This window comes from Equus asinus, chromosome 3 (assembly GCF_041296235.1).
Source record: "Equus asinus isolate D_3611 breed Donkey chromosome 3, EquAss-T2T_v2, whole genome shotgun sequence".
NCBI lineage: Eukaryota > Metazoa > Chordata > Mammalia > Perissodactyla > Equidae > Equus > Equus asinus.
In genome coordinates, this window is record NC_091792.1 from 78,843,815 (window position 1) to 78,858,191 (window position 14,377).

General features: G+C 42.3%; 1 protein-coding gene across 6 annotated transcripts in view; it reads left to right on the top strand.

Annotated features, from left to right (window-relative positions):
- Window positions 1–14,377, top strand: part of SLC9B2 (solute carrier family 9 member B2) — a 55,043-nt gene continuing 40,666 nt past the window's right edge. For 2 of the 6 annotated variants that reach the window (XR_011502422.1, XM_070506511.1), the window contains exons 1-3: window positions 1–139; window positions 13,191–13,330; window positions 14,002–14,182. Coding sequence is in view for 4 of the 6 variants with exons in the window: in XM_070506511.1 (XP_070362612.1) it covers window positions 13,241–13,330; window positions 14,002–14,182 (271 nt within the window). In the remaining 2 variants the exon portion in view is untranslated. Of the gene's footprint in view, window positions 140–3,014; window positions 3,155–13,190; window positions 13,331–14,001; window positions 14,183–14,377 lie in introns of those variants that run through there. The other 4 variants (XR_011502423.1, XM_070506513.1, XM_070506512.1 and 1 more) reach the window with 4 other exon arrangements.

A 14,377-nucleotide genomic window follows, 5' to 3' on the forward strand; every position in this document is an offset into this window, starting at 1 on the left:
CCTCCATCCTGTCCACAAAGGAGCACCTGAGAGACGAGGAGGAGCGGCTCCTGTCTGCTGGGGACGGTCCTGGACACTGTCTGTCTCGCCTGAACAGCGGTGATTAAAACTGGCAGTTGCTTAAAGGAGTAAAAAACAGGTAAGAAATTCTTTATTTCTGAAGGACATGGAAATGCCCCGGAAGGGGCGCGCGCCCAGGCTCACACTCGGGTGGCGGGGTCGATCAGGGAAGGCAGACCCGAAGCAGAAGGGAGGGGAGGGGAGGGGAGGGACGCGGGCTGCCGCCGGCACCGCAGCATCCACGCGGGCCAGCGGGAGGCTCGAGCCAACACGCGGCCGAGGGGACGAGCCGCCCGCCACGCCGCTCGCTGCAAGGGTCCTGTTCTCGCGGCGCCTCGGAGAAGACGCGCCGCGGTGCGCCCGGAGCGCGCGACGGCCCGGCCCGGGAACCGGGCTCCCCGCCGCGGGCTGCCGGCCCGCCCTCCCCGCGCGGCCTCGCCCGACCCTTCCCGCCGGCTCCCCGCCCGCACAGCGCCTAAGGCCGCCAGCGCCGCGCCGCCGAGCCCCGGACCCGTGGAGGCCGCGGGCCCGCCCGGGTCTCCCGCGCCGAGAGGGCGGGGCGCCGCCTGGGGCGATGCGTGCGGGCGCCCGCCCGGCCGTCCCTGGGCCGCGGCGCAGCCGGGTCCCCCGCGGGCCCGCCCGTCCCTGAGCCGCGGCGCAGCCGGGCCCCCCGCGGGCCGCGAGCTGGGCCCCCGAGACGCCAGGGTAAGCGGAACCGGCGGGGCCTCAGGGCTTGCGGGCCGGGGGCGCGGAGGCGGGCGCGGCCCTGGGGTGCGTGGCTGTGTGCGCGCTCACTTGTTAGTTGTTGCTGCCGTGGGTTTCTCTCGTTTATTTTAGTTCTTAAAACAACCGGAGGGTGTGGCTCCTGTGGGCCGAGGTGCCGCTGCGCCCAGACGCCGCCGCTGGAGCCGGCACCACTGTCGAGTTGGGGGCGGCCGTGCTGCCCGGGCCTCCCGCGGGGGCGTCAGCGGCCCTGCAGCCGGCGGTGCGGGCTCTGCCGCCGGGGCTGCGTGCGCGCTGCGGGGCGCGGAGAGATGCTCCTCTGCCTTCTGGCTCTTCTGGCCGCTCTATGATCAGATCGCCACGAGAGACTCTAACGGGAGAAGGAAAGCCTAATAGCGTGTGTACACGAGAGAAACCCAGGAAAACAAGTAACTTGCCAAAATGGCCGAGGCCCTCGCCTTAAATGCCATCCTCAGCTGAAGACAAAAGATGTTGGGGGTGGGGAGAGCCAGGGGCTTCAGAGGGTAGGAAGGCAGTTCACAGGTAGGAGAAAAGGAGCAAACATTTGGAAAACAAGTGTTTGGCCACGCAGAAACAGAAGACAGAGGGGAGCCCAGCAAACAGGCTTTTCTAGGCTCCTCCCGCTCTACTGCCTCGTTCTTGTCACACCAAGGTGACATAGCTCGCTTCCTGAGACAGGTTTTTGTATCACTTTTAGGCGCTTAAAGTGAAGGTAACAAGAAAAACCTCTGAGTCTTTTCTTTCTTACAAATAATCCTAAAATAATGTTCATGTTGAAAGAACACATTTTGGGGTCACACATTTTGTTCCGCTTCAGTACACTCTGATGCTTGCACAACAAAATTGCCCGAGAACGCATTTCTCAGAACTATCAACATGTCAAGTGACTGTACTTCCCAGGCAGCAGCCTGTTATCTCACCCTAGAAGCTGGTGTACTTGTTGCCCTAGAAGATTAACAGCAGGAAGCCACATTTCCTTTAGCCTCCGGTCAAGAAATGGATAACATGAGTGGATAGAGAGAGGCAGATACCCTACTGAGACAGTCAACCTCTGTTTCCACTGAAAGACTAAAAGCCCTTTTCAACCCCACTCCATCTCTCTAATGGGGCCTCCGCCTGAAGTTATTGCTGCTACAAAGTGCTCTCGTGAAATTCTAGTTTACTGTTTCTCTCCAAGTCAAGAATGTAACGTTTCAATTCAGCAAGTACCCGTGTGTCTTCTCTGGGCCACGCAGGCATGGGGACAGGAGATACAAATATGAATTAAATAAAGTTTCTGCCATTCAGTAACTCAAAATCCAATGGATCAGAATATACCTAACAAAAAATTAGGTAGTGGATTCATGGTATGCTAATGATGTGAGCAAAGTGACTGAATCGCATAATATATTTTCCAGCATATTTTGCCTGTATTTTTATTTTTTAATTTTTTCCTTTTTTTAGGATTTCCCTAGAAGGCATTGTAGAATAAGTGGGAAAAGGTCGATGATGTAGGTCTGAGCCCTGGGGCCTACACCAAAAGTTGCTATCCTGGATGTGGAAGTTTGGCCCTCACATCCATTCCTGCTTGCTTCTTGTATGCCTCTTTGTACAGGCAAAACTGGAAAGCTAAAGTATTTCCTAGACTCCCTCGCAGGTAGAGTTCTGGATGTAAAATTAGCGTCTGGCAAGTAGATGACTTGCCTGAGATTTCGAAGGTAGGGATGAGGCAGAGGCATCTCCCTGCTATTTTTGGCGAATTTCTGTTGACAAGGACGGTGCAGGAGATGCGAGTGTCCAGTCTCCAGAACTGTGGGTGTTGGGAGGGCCTTAGAGCAGCAGGGACAGCCAGGTCAGCGTTGTCGTGTTGAAGCACCAGCTCTCTGGCTGTCCGGAGGTGGTTGAGGGAGGTGGGAAACATCTTCTGTGTTCTCTGTCCAGGCAGCTTCCAGATCCCAGCCTCTCTGGGTCTCAGCTACAGTGTTGTTCTTGAACTCTGTAGTCCCTGTGGGGTCTCCTGATTGAGGCAAAAATAGTACATTCCCCAGTGGTTCAGTTACTAGTGTTCTAGAAGTCCTTCCTGGAGGCCCAGCATAGACCCTGCTCTCTAGCCCTTTCAACAGTTCACTCAATTCCCTGTAGAATCTCTTTCTGCTTAAAATACCTGGAGTGGTTTCTATTTTCTGCGCTGACTCATTAATATGTTTGCTCTGTAGCCTCCAAGAGTCATCTAAACCTAATCTCTTCAGTTTCTTTTGATGGGAAGTGAAGACATGAGATGAGGCCCAGGGGCCTGCAGTGATCTGATGCCTTCAGCTGGGCTGTGCCCTCACCGGGTGCTGCAGACCCCACATTGAGTTTATCCCTGAAGGTATTTGAGTTTGTTACGCATAGACTAGATTATCTCTGACTTCTCTTGCTGTACAAATATAATGTAAACGCCTTCTTCATTTAAAACATTTACAGAATGTATTCTGTAACAAGAAATTGTTGAGTATCTGGTTCATGCCCAACTGTTTCCTAGTCCTATTGATAATTGATAGGCTGCTCACAGACCCCAATGATAGAACAGATGTTTCCTCTAGGGGAAAGGGTTTACATCTTTTGCACACAAAGCCTAGGAACACAGTATGTGGGGAATGGAGCTGCCTGTATATGCACTTGTGTGAGGCGGTGGTGTTCTCAGTGTTTTTAGAGTCATGTATCCTGCATGTTAAAGAAAGCACAATTATGATAAGTTCTAAAGAGTTTTTAACAGCTTTATAAAGTTATTAAAGATATCTTGTTGATATCATAAAAGCTCTTTGCCTTTTTCGAAATCCATTCCTTTATTTTTCTGTGGTTTACATGAAGGACTGAAAGGTTTGAATTTACCAGTGTCCCTTCAGCACATGTATGCTTTCTTCTCAGGGAAAATCCTATAAAAGGAGGAGAAAGCATTGAGGGGACTATTTTGGGACTGCATGATGTACTTAGTACTTTTTTAAGATTTTCTGTGACATAGGCATTTTCACCATTTTACTGATGAAGAAACTTATCTGTACTGGTTAAGTAACTTGCCCCAAATGGCCCAACTAGGAGGCAGTGACACAAGGATTTACAGTAAGGATTAATCCCATTGTCCTCTAACCACTCCGCATCTTGCCGTTTATGGTGTAGTTGATGCAGATATACACAGAGTTCCCTACAGACACATTCTCTTTCACCTCTCATCCTTTAATCCTGTGGTTTCTCTGCCTGTACTGGTCTTTATTTTCTTCACAAGAGTGGGTCCTCTTTCAAGGCTTGACCCCAGCCAAGTAGGCAATACCTCCTTTCTCCATTTAACTATGTGACTGTACTTCTCACATCACAATTAAATTACCTTGAGGTAACACTAGCTGCTATAACAGATAAACTCAAAATCTCAGTAACAACACAGAGGCAGCTTATTTCTCCCTCATGGAAAGTTCAATCAGGTGTTCAGCTAGTGGCCTTCTACTCAGTGATTCAGGAACCCACACTCTTTTTATATTATGGCTGTGCCATCCCCTAAGACCGTCGAGTCCTTAGTTTCCAGGCAATGGACAGGAAAAGAGAGGGTATGTGGAAGACTGCATGAGAGGTTTCTTACAAGTGAAGAGTAGAAGTAGCAGACATTGTTCATGCCCACGTCCTGTGGCCAGAGCTCAGTAACATGCCACACTGACTTGCAAGAGAGGCTAGGAAATGTCAAATACCTGTGTGTGCAGGCAGCAGGGGAAACTGGTTTGATGAACACATATCAGTCTCTGTGCCTCCCTTAAAGAATAGAGACTGCATCTCAGTCATCTTGGTATCTTAACCAGTGAAAGTCTGATGAACGTCACTGATTTTGAAGTGATGGGGTTGCTGTCTTATGTGCCCCAAATTGAAACTTACTACATTCTATTATGGTTGCTTAAGGAATGATCTGTCATTCTCTGATTAGGTTTTAACCTCTGAGTAGAGGAACTATGTCAGACTGTTTACTTTTGAATCCCCAGCACAAGGACTAGAACATAGCAAGAGCTTAATAGATGTTTGTCAAATAAGTGAGTGAGTCCTCAGAGAGAAGAAAGAGGGACAGAGCTAGTCTATGTGGAGTTAGGAAATACTAATTGAGAAGGTGACTTGTAAGTTAAATGTTGAATGACTGATAGAATTTTACCAAGTAGAGAGAGCAAAAAGGAAGTGCAGGCAGGGATGGTAGTGGTGTTGTGTTACTGTTTTGTTTGTTTCATGGGTAGAAATTTAGAAAACAATCACATGTTTATAAGCCCAATTTTTTTTAATTCGATATTCAAATATTACAAATGAACTTCAGGGATGGGGAGGGAAAATATACAACTTTACAATGTATATGATCTCTATTGACTAAAAGGGTGGTCCTAAAAACCTTGGTATTGGTCTTTAGCTACTAAAATTGTTATTTTCGGTTTATTTGTTGAGATATATCAATACAAAGGCAGTGTTCTGGTTGTGTGTCCTCTGAAGATTTTGCACCATGTCAAGAAGCTAGGGAGATAGATATGTGTGAGCCAAAGGTCCCTCATCACTGCTCCTCATCAGAACTTCTCAGAGCTGGCTCTGCGTCAGAATCACCTGTTGGATTGGTTAGGGTGCTTTTGGCTGCAAGTAACAGGATATTTGGCCAAAATTACTTTCAAAAATACAGGTTTAATTTTTCCCACACAACAAGATGTCTGAAGGTAAGCGCGTCCAGGGTTTGTTCGGTCCCCAGTGATATCAGGCTCTAGGTCACTTTCTATGAGCCAATCTTGCCTTTTTCTTCATGGGTGAATGATGGCTGCTAGAGTTCCAAGAAACATAGTGCCCCTCCACAGCTCCATTTCCACACACACACACACACACACACACAATTTAAAGGCACAAAGAGGAGAGGGTTCTCTTGCTTCCCTGTCTTTTTATTAGGAGTCTTACCCAGTGGCCTCCAATAGCCTTGCTCACAAACTTCATTGGACAGAGTGAATTACGCTCAGCTCTGAACCACCAGCCGGCAGAGAGGAATGGTGTTAGAGAGATTGATTTAGCCCAGTGGTGATTTACCCCTTGGGGTGGAGGAGGGCCCCACCGGCATGCCTGAGCAGTGGTTTTAGGTAGTTAGTAAGTCCTGTCTGCCACACTTGGGGGGTTCAGTCTCTGGAGATTCTGATTGTAGTAGGCCTAGAAATAATATTTTAAACTTTCAATTAAATGCTTTTTTCCTAGGTGAGGAGAGAGATTACAAAGGAGAAAAGCAAGTACTGGGTCCTTTCTTACCTAGGGATAATTTCCTTTCATTCATATCTCATTATACAGTGTTTTACTTTACGTGTCTGTATCAGTTAACCAAATAGCAAAGCAGTTGTTTTTCTCTGATAACTTGGTCCCATGTGGTTGGCACGCTAACACTTTCAGATGAGGTCGTTCTTGTTCAGGGAAACATTCTCAGTCGTTTCAGTACTTATTTATCAAGGACATTTTAAGCCCTACTCTTCACTTGATCTGAATTCGTCACGGCTGGGCAGTGCTCCTTTTGGAAAATGAGCCTTAGATCAGAGTTGGTTAGCAGGACCCAGGAACTGGAAGGTTTCTGTATGTTCTATATAGAAGTACTGCGTGAGACTGAGAACCCCCCCTTTCAACACGTGAATGGATAAACCCCGAAGGTAGGTGATGTTTATCATTGTAATCATTATAGAAGGCTTCATGAACAGTCCTGGAGATGCTCCTTCAAATGTACGAATACAGCACATATTGTACTCCAGCAATATATGTAAATTCTCAATAAGAACATCCCAGTAAATGTTGGACAGTCCATATCACAGACAACAAACAACAGGAATAATCAGCCTTTATCCATGTAATGATCTTTTAGCAGTAATTCAGTCGATAGCAGTAAGCCTTTGGACATTTGCAAATCATAGTTCTTTTATTTCCTCTGAAATATTACTGAAAGCACTTTTTTTTTTTTTAAGGAAGATCAGCCCTGAGCTAACATCTGCCTCCAGTCCTCCTCTTTTTGCTGAGGAAGGCTGGCCCTGAGCTAACATCCATGCCCATCTTCCTCTACTTTATATGTGGGACGCCTGCCACAGCATGGCTTGACAAGTGGCATGTCGGTCCGCACCTGGGATCCGAACTGGGGAACTTTAGGCCACCGAAGTGGAACGTGTGAACTTAACCACTGTGCCACCAGGCCAGCCCGCAGAAAGCACCTTTAAACATTTAGATTAATAAGATAACCTGAAAAAGAGAAGGCTGATTTAACAAACATCTCCTCTATGTGAAAGCGTGTTTACAAAAGGGTTTTAATTGTGCTTCACTTGCCAGAAGGAGCAGGGCAAGTGATAGGCTCCTTCAGCTCCACCTTTTCTCTGTCCCATTTGTTGGGTTTCAGGAAAAGGTTTCATTTGGTGAAAGATTTTTGGCTTAAGAAATATTTGAAAACTGCTGTAGAAGATTCTAGGCAGTTCTCCATTTTCTTAACCACAAAAACAAAAATGACCTTAAATTGTAGCGGGTGGGATTAAGTTACCTAAAGTCAAATGACGAGATTCTATCTCTGAAAAATAGTGTTACCAAGGAAAGCTGTATTCCTTTTCTCTAAAGCTTTAAGAATTGCATAAATTTTTTCAATGTATTTTAAATTGCGTAAGAAAGTCTTCTTGTAAAAATCCTAACAGTACAGAAATATAGAGAATGAAAATGAAATTTCAACCTCTTCAATTCCATTTTCCACCCCAAAGGCAACTACTATTAACAGACCTTTTTTCTCTATTTACATCCATACTCATATACAGAACTGCTCATCTTCTTGATGTGCAGTTTTCTCTCAGGTTTGGAGGAAAGACTAAGGAAACTGTTCAGGTCCACAGCTCTATGATTTTGGTGGCATATATCCATAATACTGGAAAGCAAAGCTCAAATTGAGCCAAGATTGTTTCTAAGTGTTTGGGTCAGTCCTGTAGGAAATTCTCTATATTAAGAATGCTAGAGAGTCAGCAGCCGTTGGCGTGTGTATGCAGGTGACACCTGACCTACTGACCTACATGCAAGTGGACAGGCAGATGGTCTTAGCAGCCACGTCCCTGGGCTCAGGTCAAACCTCCTTCTTCTATTGAAATCTGTATTTGAGTCACAGAATTTGATTAAATTCATGTTATTTACTGAATTTATGAAATCTATAAAATTTCACCATTTGACGCAGGATAGGTTTTTTTTCCTAATATAGTGTACAGGTTGTGATATCAGTCTGAATAAGGCACTACCTTGATGGAGAAGCAGAAAAAAACTTGTTTCTGTGTATAGGCGCTTTTATCTAAAATATCTTCCGAGTTCTCAGTGTAATTTTCTGATAAACAAAAATCTCTCAAAGCCTCTCAGCTTAACTGGATTTTTTTAAAAGAAAACCTCCTTAATTCTTAGAATCTTAAGACATGGTTAAGTGGCAAGGTGTCAGCCAGTTAACTATTAATTGAGAATATGTAAATAATATTTGTCATGAGAATAGGACAAAAGTTCTTGTTCCATTCATTTTGTCACCAATGTTGTACAACCATTTAGGTTAGTACAATTTTTTATTCATAATAAACTCTATTAACATTTCTAACAATGGGAAAGAGTAAAGCTGAACATAATACAAGGTAGAAAATAAAAATATTTGTATTTGCTTGTAGAAGATGTTTTCAAACTTCTTGTGGAATGTGTTTTCAAACTTAGAATTAACTATGAGTATATATGAGTGGGATTTTAAATAAAATATTATAGCAAAAATGTAAAAATATAATGTAGTGATTTGGTAGAGATGCATGAAGTCAATGATACAGATTAAAGAACCAACTCATTTCACAAGTTTTTACACGGTTTTACTGTGAGGCTTGGCTGACATTGGCTATTAGTTGAAAAAGTTACTTAGCTTCTCTAGGCAGTAGTTTTCTCATTTGAATGTTAAAGAGATTAGACTAGGATATTTCTAAAGACCTTTCCAACTTTTTTTATACCATTACCCTGTGATTCTTAATTTCTTGGAAACCACCTAGTTTCTCTGAATTTCCCCACTTTTTCATTTTTCCATCCCAGATACTCAGCATCTCAGATGCTTAACAGCTCTTAAACCTTCCCTGGGACTGAGGACTTCAAAAGTCTTCCGTGAACACAATGAAAAAATAATTAAGGTCCATTAACTAGAGTATTTTATTTAACCAACATTGTTTAAAAAAAGAGCATTTCACTTAAATTTATTTTTTGGATAACTGACACCTATTTTATTGAATACCAGATTTTTGCTTATTTTAACATTCTCTTTAAAGAAAATCTCTAAATTGTATTATATATTTTAATGCCTTTAATAACAGAAAATATCTCCACATCATTTTCTTTTCTTTTCTTTTCTTTTTCTTGGAGATGTAGAATCACCTTTCTAAACATCTCTTATAATACTGGGGATCTTTCAGGGCAGTTCAGGTATGAAGGTTCTTATGAAGGATGCATTTGGTGGCAAGTGACAGGAACCCAGCTCGAACTGGTAAGGAATTAATTGGCTCACCTAACTGAAAGGAGCTGCTTCTAGGTGTACCAACAATATGAGTATTAATCTGGAGCTCTCTCTCTCTCTCTCTCTCTTTGCATATTCAGAATCTGCTTTGCTCTATGATCATTCTTTGGAAGGCTTTTCTTATATGTCACAAAGATTGTCAACAGCAAGTCTGGGCTTAGCAACTCTAAAAGAAAGCAAGCTCTTTCCCAGTGATTCCAGGAAACACCATAAAGCTGACTCTCATTAGCCAGGTATGAGTCACTTGCTCATGCCTAGAACAGTCAGTGTGACCAGGGAAGGAGCTCCTCATTGTCTAGGCCTGTCCCCCTCTCTGGAACATTGGTGCAGTAGGGGGTTGGGGAGGTGAGGATGACGTGAGCCTCACATGAACCATGGATGGAGACTAGGGGAGCTGTGGATTCCACAAGAGAAAATTAGTGTGCTGTTGCCAAAAAAGGAGGGGAAGAGACACTTGGCAGGACAAAACTGTAAATACTCCTGTGGAAAAGACATTTATCCCCACGTTTTGTACACCTAGATTGCTCTTTTCCATCTCTTTCACTGTCAGCTGTCACTCGTGCTGTTGTCAGTTTGCTTCTTTACAATCTCTTCATTCGTTTGTTTTAATTTATAACGTCTTATCTTCTGAGGGTTTGGAAACCAGATGAGCAGAGTCATTAGAGTTGTTTTCAAAATAAGAGTTAATCGGCTCTGAATGAGGACTGGAGAGCCTCTCTCTGAGTAAGGGGTATAAACTTTCTACTTTTTAATGGATTTCATCACATTTCTTTTGGCCCTTCAAAAGTCATTTCTGGGGGCCAGCCCTGTGGCCGAGTGGTTAAGTTCACACGCTCTGCTTCGGCGGCCCAGGGTTTCGCTGGTTCAGATCCTGGGTGCAGACATGGCACCGCTCATCAGGCCACGCTGAGGCAGCGTCCCACATGCTGCAACTAGAAGGACCCACAACTAAAATATATAACTGTATACTGGGGGGAATCTGGGGAGTTAAAAAGCAGAAAAAAAAAAAAAAGATTGGCAACAGTTGGTAGCTCAGGTGCCAGTCTTTAAAAAAAAGTCATTTCTGCATATTTTCTGATTTCTTTGCCAAAACTGCTTTCTTAATAGGTGATATACTATTGTAATTTTAAGATCCAATGACTATGAACAGTAAATGCCATGAACACAGTTGCTTTAAGTAAAAGTTACATTTTTGTGATTTTTCTAAATTTAAGTGGGTTTCTGACGATAGCTTACGTGTTCTTTTGGAAATGAAAACAGCAGAGAATAAACAAAGCTGAGCAGCTGTAAGTTGCTTTACTGGACTTACTAAAAGACTGGCATTTTATTTTACCTTTCCTCTTTGTAATACTGCTCTGATTGCAGATAAGTAGTTTAGCATTCATGGTGGAGTTTAGGGGAGAATAGGGAAATTTTTTTGAAACACAAAACTATGTATTTCCACAAATATCATATACTGTGCAACACACCAAGTTTTGATCATTTATGTTAAAAAGGACCAGAATAACATTAATAAAATAAATTCTCAAAGGCTTCATTTTAGTCAATAGTTTATCTCTACTAGAAATAATCAGTTGTACTTGTTGGCTGTTTAAAAATACTCTTCGTAAGTAGCATAATTGGCTGATTTTGAGAATTTGGTGGAGGTAGTTCTAGTGGCGCTGCCCAAGAGTTTCTATGTAATTCTACTAAAGAAAAAGGTGAAGAAATGACAGTGGTGAGTGTTACATCCACCTAATCAAGAAGCTGGCCTTGACAGAAAGAAGTAAAAAATATGGTCAAAGAAAATCAATGGGCTTAAGTAATAAATTCTTCAAGGTTAATAGGAAAAGCAGAAGGATTCTTAGAGATTTATGATAATTAGAGAGAAGGAATATGAGTGGCTTATAACCAACACTGTTGGATGCTTATCGTGTGCATGGTTGGAACTACTCTTGTCTCCATTTTGTAGATAAGGAATTAGTTAGAAAGAGGCTAAGCGATTTGGTATATGATGGAGCTGAACTTCAGACCCAGGTTTGTCCAACTCCAGAGCCAGCAGACCTGGTCACTTACTCTGAGATGAAGGGTCATTCTCTACAGAGGGTAAAGGCCAAGCCCCATGGTTTTGGACGTGATATTCCAAATCTCTACCCTCCTCCCCCGTTACTCTCAGCCTCCTCCTACATGCAAAGTGGGAGCAGCAAAGTTTCCCTCACACCCCACTGGCTTTCATGCTTCTATGCCCTTAAGACAAGGGTTTTCTGAGCCCAACATTTTCCTGTCAAAATGCTGTTCTTTCTCATTATGAGTCTAAATTTTGGAGTAAGTTTTTTAATTCAAAAAATTATATATACATATATATAATATGTCATCATATATGCATATGTTTATTATACATAATAAAAATCAAGCTGAAGGTTCTTTGAGATGCCTTTCTGGCTAACACTGTGTTTTGTAAGGAAGAAAAATGGTGGTGATGGTGGTCGTGGTGGAAAGGATATAATTTTCTTTGAAATTTTAAATTCAAACATCTTGGCACTTTGTTAAACAGAAAATGATTCCTTGAGGCAGGAGTCCTGTCTAATTAATCTTTGTCTTTATGGCCTAGCATAGTGCCTGGCACATATTAGGCACTTAAATATGTGTTGAATTAGATTTTCCCTTATCTTACATAATTTTTCCTTTGGTCCTACCTAGGTTTGTAGTTTGTACCTCTACTATAATATTCATCATACATGTTGCATTAGGAATAACTTTGGTTACTAGTAAAAAGAAAACTTGACTAATAGTGGTTTAAACCATTACCTCAAAGCTTGGCAGCCCAAGACTGATGCAGCAACTCAAGGATGTCATCAGGGAACCCACTCCACTTCTGTACTCTCTTTGGTATAAGGCTTTTTATTCTCTTGGTGGAAAGAGGGCTGCTGTCCCCCAGGTAGTGTATCTACATCCAAGGAAGGAGAAAGGGAAATGTTAGAGGTGAAAAGTAAACAGTATGATTCTCAAAAGTCCTTCCCTTATTATTTGGGAATGAAAGCCCTTCCCAAGGACTCCCACTTATGTCTCATTACATAGAGCTGGGACACATGGCTACCTCTAGCTGCAAACATGGCTAAGAATTGGATTATGTGGCTTTTCAGCCTCTATAGCCTGGGCAGCCAGGGGAGAAAAGGTTGAAGTGGGTGTTTACGAAGCCAACCTTGTAGGTCTGCCCTACAAGTTTTTAGTTACTTGGTATAAGTTTATGTTTCCTGGCATACCATAAGCCTATGGAAAACAAAGAATGTGTTTTGGCAATCTTTGAGTTACCCATAATAACCAGCAGGAGACTACCATAGCACTTATAGTGTCTAAGACATTGTGGCTACTCAATCAATGTTGTATTTTTTTACTTTAATTCAGAAATAAGAGCCGGGCAGGAATTAGTGACTCTGGTTTCTCTGAAAATGATGGAGTCCATAGATTTCTCTTTGGTGACTCATTTCCTCTATCAACATTGGAAAATTACCTGGAGCTTTCCTGCTTCATCAAGTTGGCCCATTACAGAGGACAATTTAACAGTAATATTGCCTGGAATGTGTAAAGTATAACTCAAAAAACAGGATGGGAGAGAAATCATGAACATATGATGGTCAACAAGGGCTTTTTTAAGAGAGATAAAAAGGTAGATAAGCAATAGGATAATATATTGTAATCAAAGAAAAGATTAGCAATTGAAAGTTAAGAATAATCTAAAATATCTTAGCCATTCAGAGTTCTAAGGGGAAAAATAAGTACAATTCATTCCTTTAAATGGCTCAAATTGCTGTCTGATTCATTTATTTAAATCCCAAATTGCTATTCTATATCTATACTGTTTCTCCTTCAGAACAGATCTTGTTCCTTTTCCCTCTATCATCTTACTCTTAATTATCAATCATGGAGAATGAAGATAAGACAATTGAACATGAAGATTTGGCACCATCCACAGAGATGAATAACATAGCCTCTACGGATCAAGAAACCCAGGTAAATCTGTGATCAAGTGTAGACCGTCTCAACCATTTCCTTAAGGAAGGGACTTCCAAATCTATGATAGCAACGTGTCCTCTTCGTTCTCTGTCACTCAGTTAACAATTCTCCCATTCTTAATCCCCAAGCTTGTACAGTAGGTGTGACTACCAATTTTCCCAGTCATTTTAGCAGCTAGCCCTACATAAAACTGCAGAAATAGAGAGCCTGTGAAATGCTTTGTGTTCGCAGCCTAAACCCTAGAATGCTTCTGGTTTCTTCCCTCTCTGTTTTTATTGCTTAAATTTAAGTAGATGAATGAATGTGAATTGTTTTTCATCACAGATAGTTATTTTTTTTCTGAACCACTTTGATATATTTACCAACTATTGCTTTGAATCATATCTTAAATAGGCTAATTTTTAAACAGTATTGCAAATGTAATGACATTGTATGTGACTCAGGCATTTATAATGCTACAATAGTGACTCAGTGGTAAACACCCCTAAGAGAGTTCTTGTTCCAAGCAGTAGCTGATTAGCTAGAAATGAAGCTGTATATTTCCCCTATGAACTGTTACCCTTAATTCTAAAAATGGAAATTTTATTCGTGATGTGGTGGCTCAGTGAGTATAAAAATGGACAGCAAATATACAGTTTTAAGTATTTTTTTAATTGCTTTAAACACAGGAGGAGACAGTTATGAACCTCAAAGGTACAGAGGGAAATGAACCAACAGAAGGAAGTAACCTATTGAGTAGCAGTGAAAAAAGGCTGCAGGAAACACCAACTGAATCAACTCATTTGCAAAGACTGAGACAAACATTTGCTTGCCCTCCACGTGGTTTACTGGATAGAGTGATAACAAATGGTATGTAAATGGTACGGGTGAATTCAGAAAGATGGTAAAAGATGAAGTTGTCATATAATGAAAGATTTCAAATAATATGGTTTAAAGGACAAAAAGAAGTTTATTTCTCTCACACATAAAAACTACTAGGTGGGGTCAGCCAGGTGGTGTACTGGTTAAGTTCACATGCTCCCTTTCAGCAGCCCAGGGTTTCAC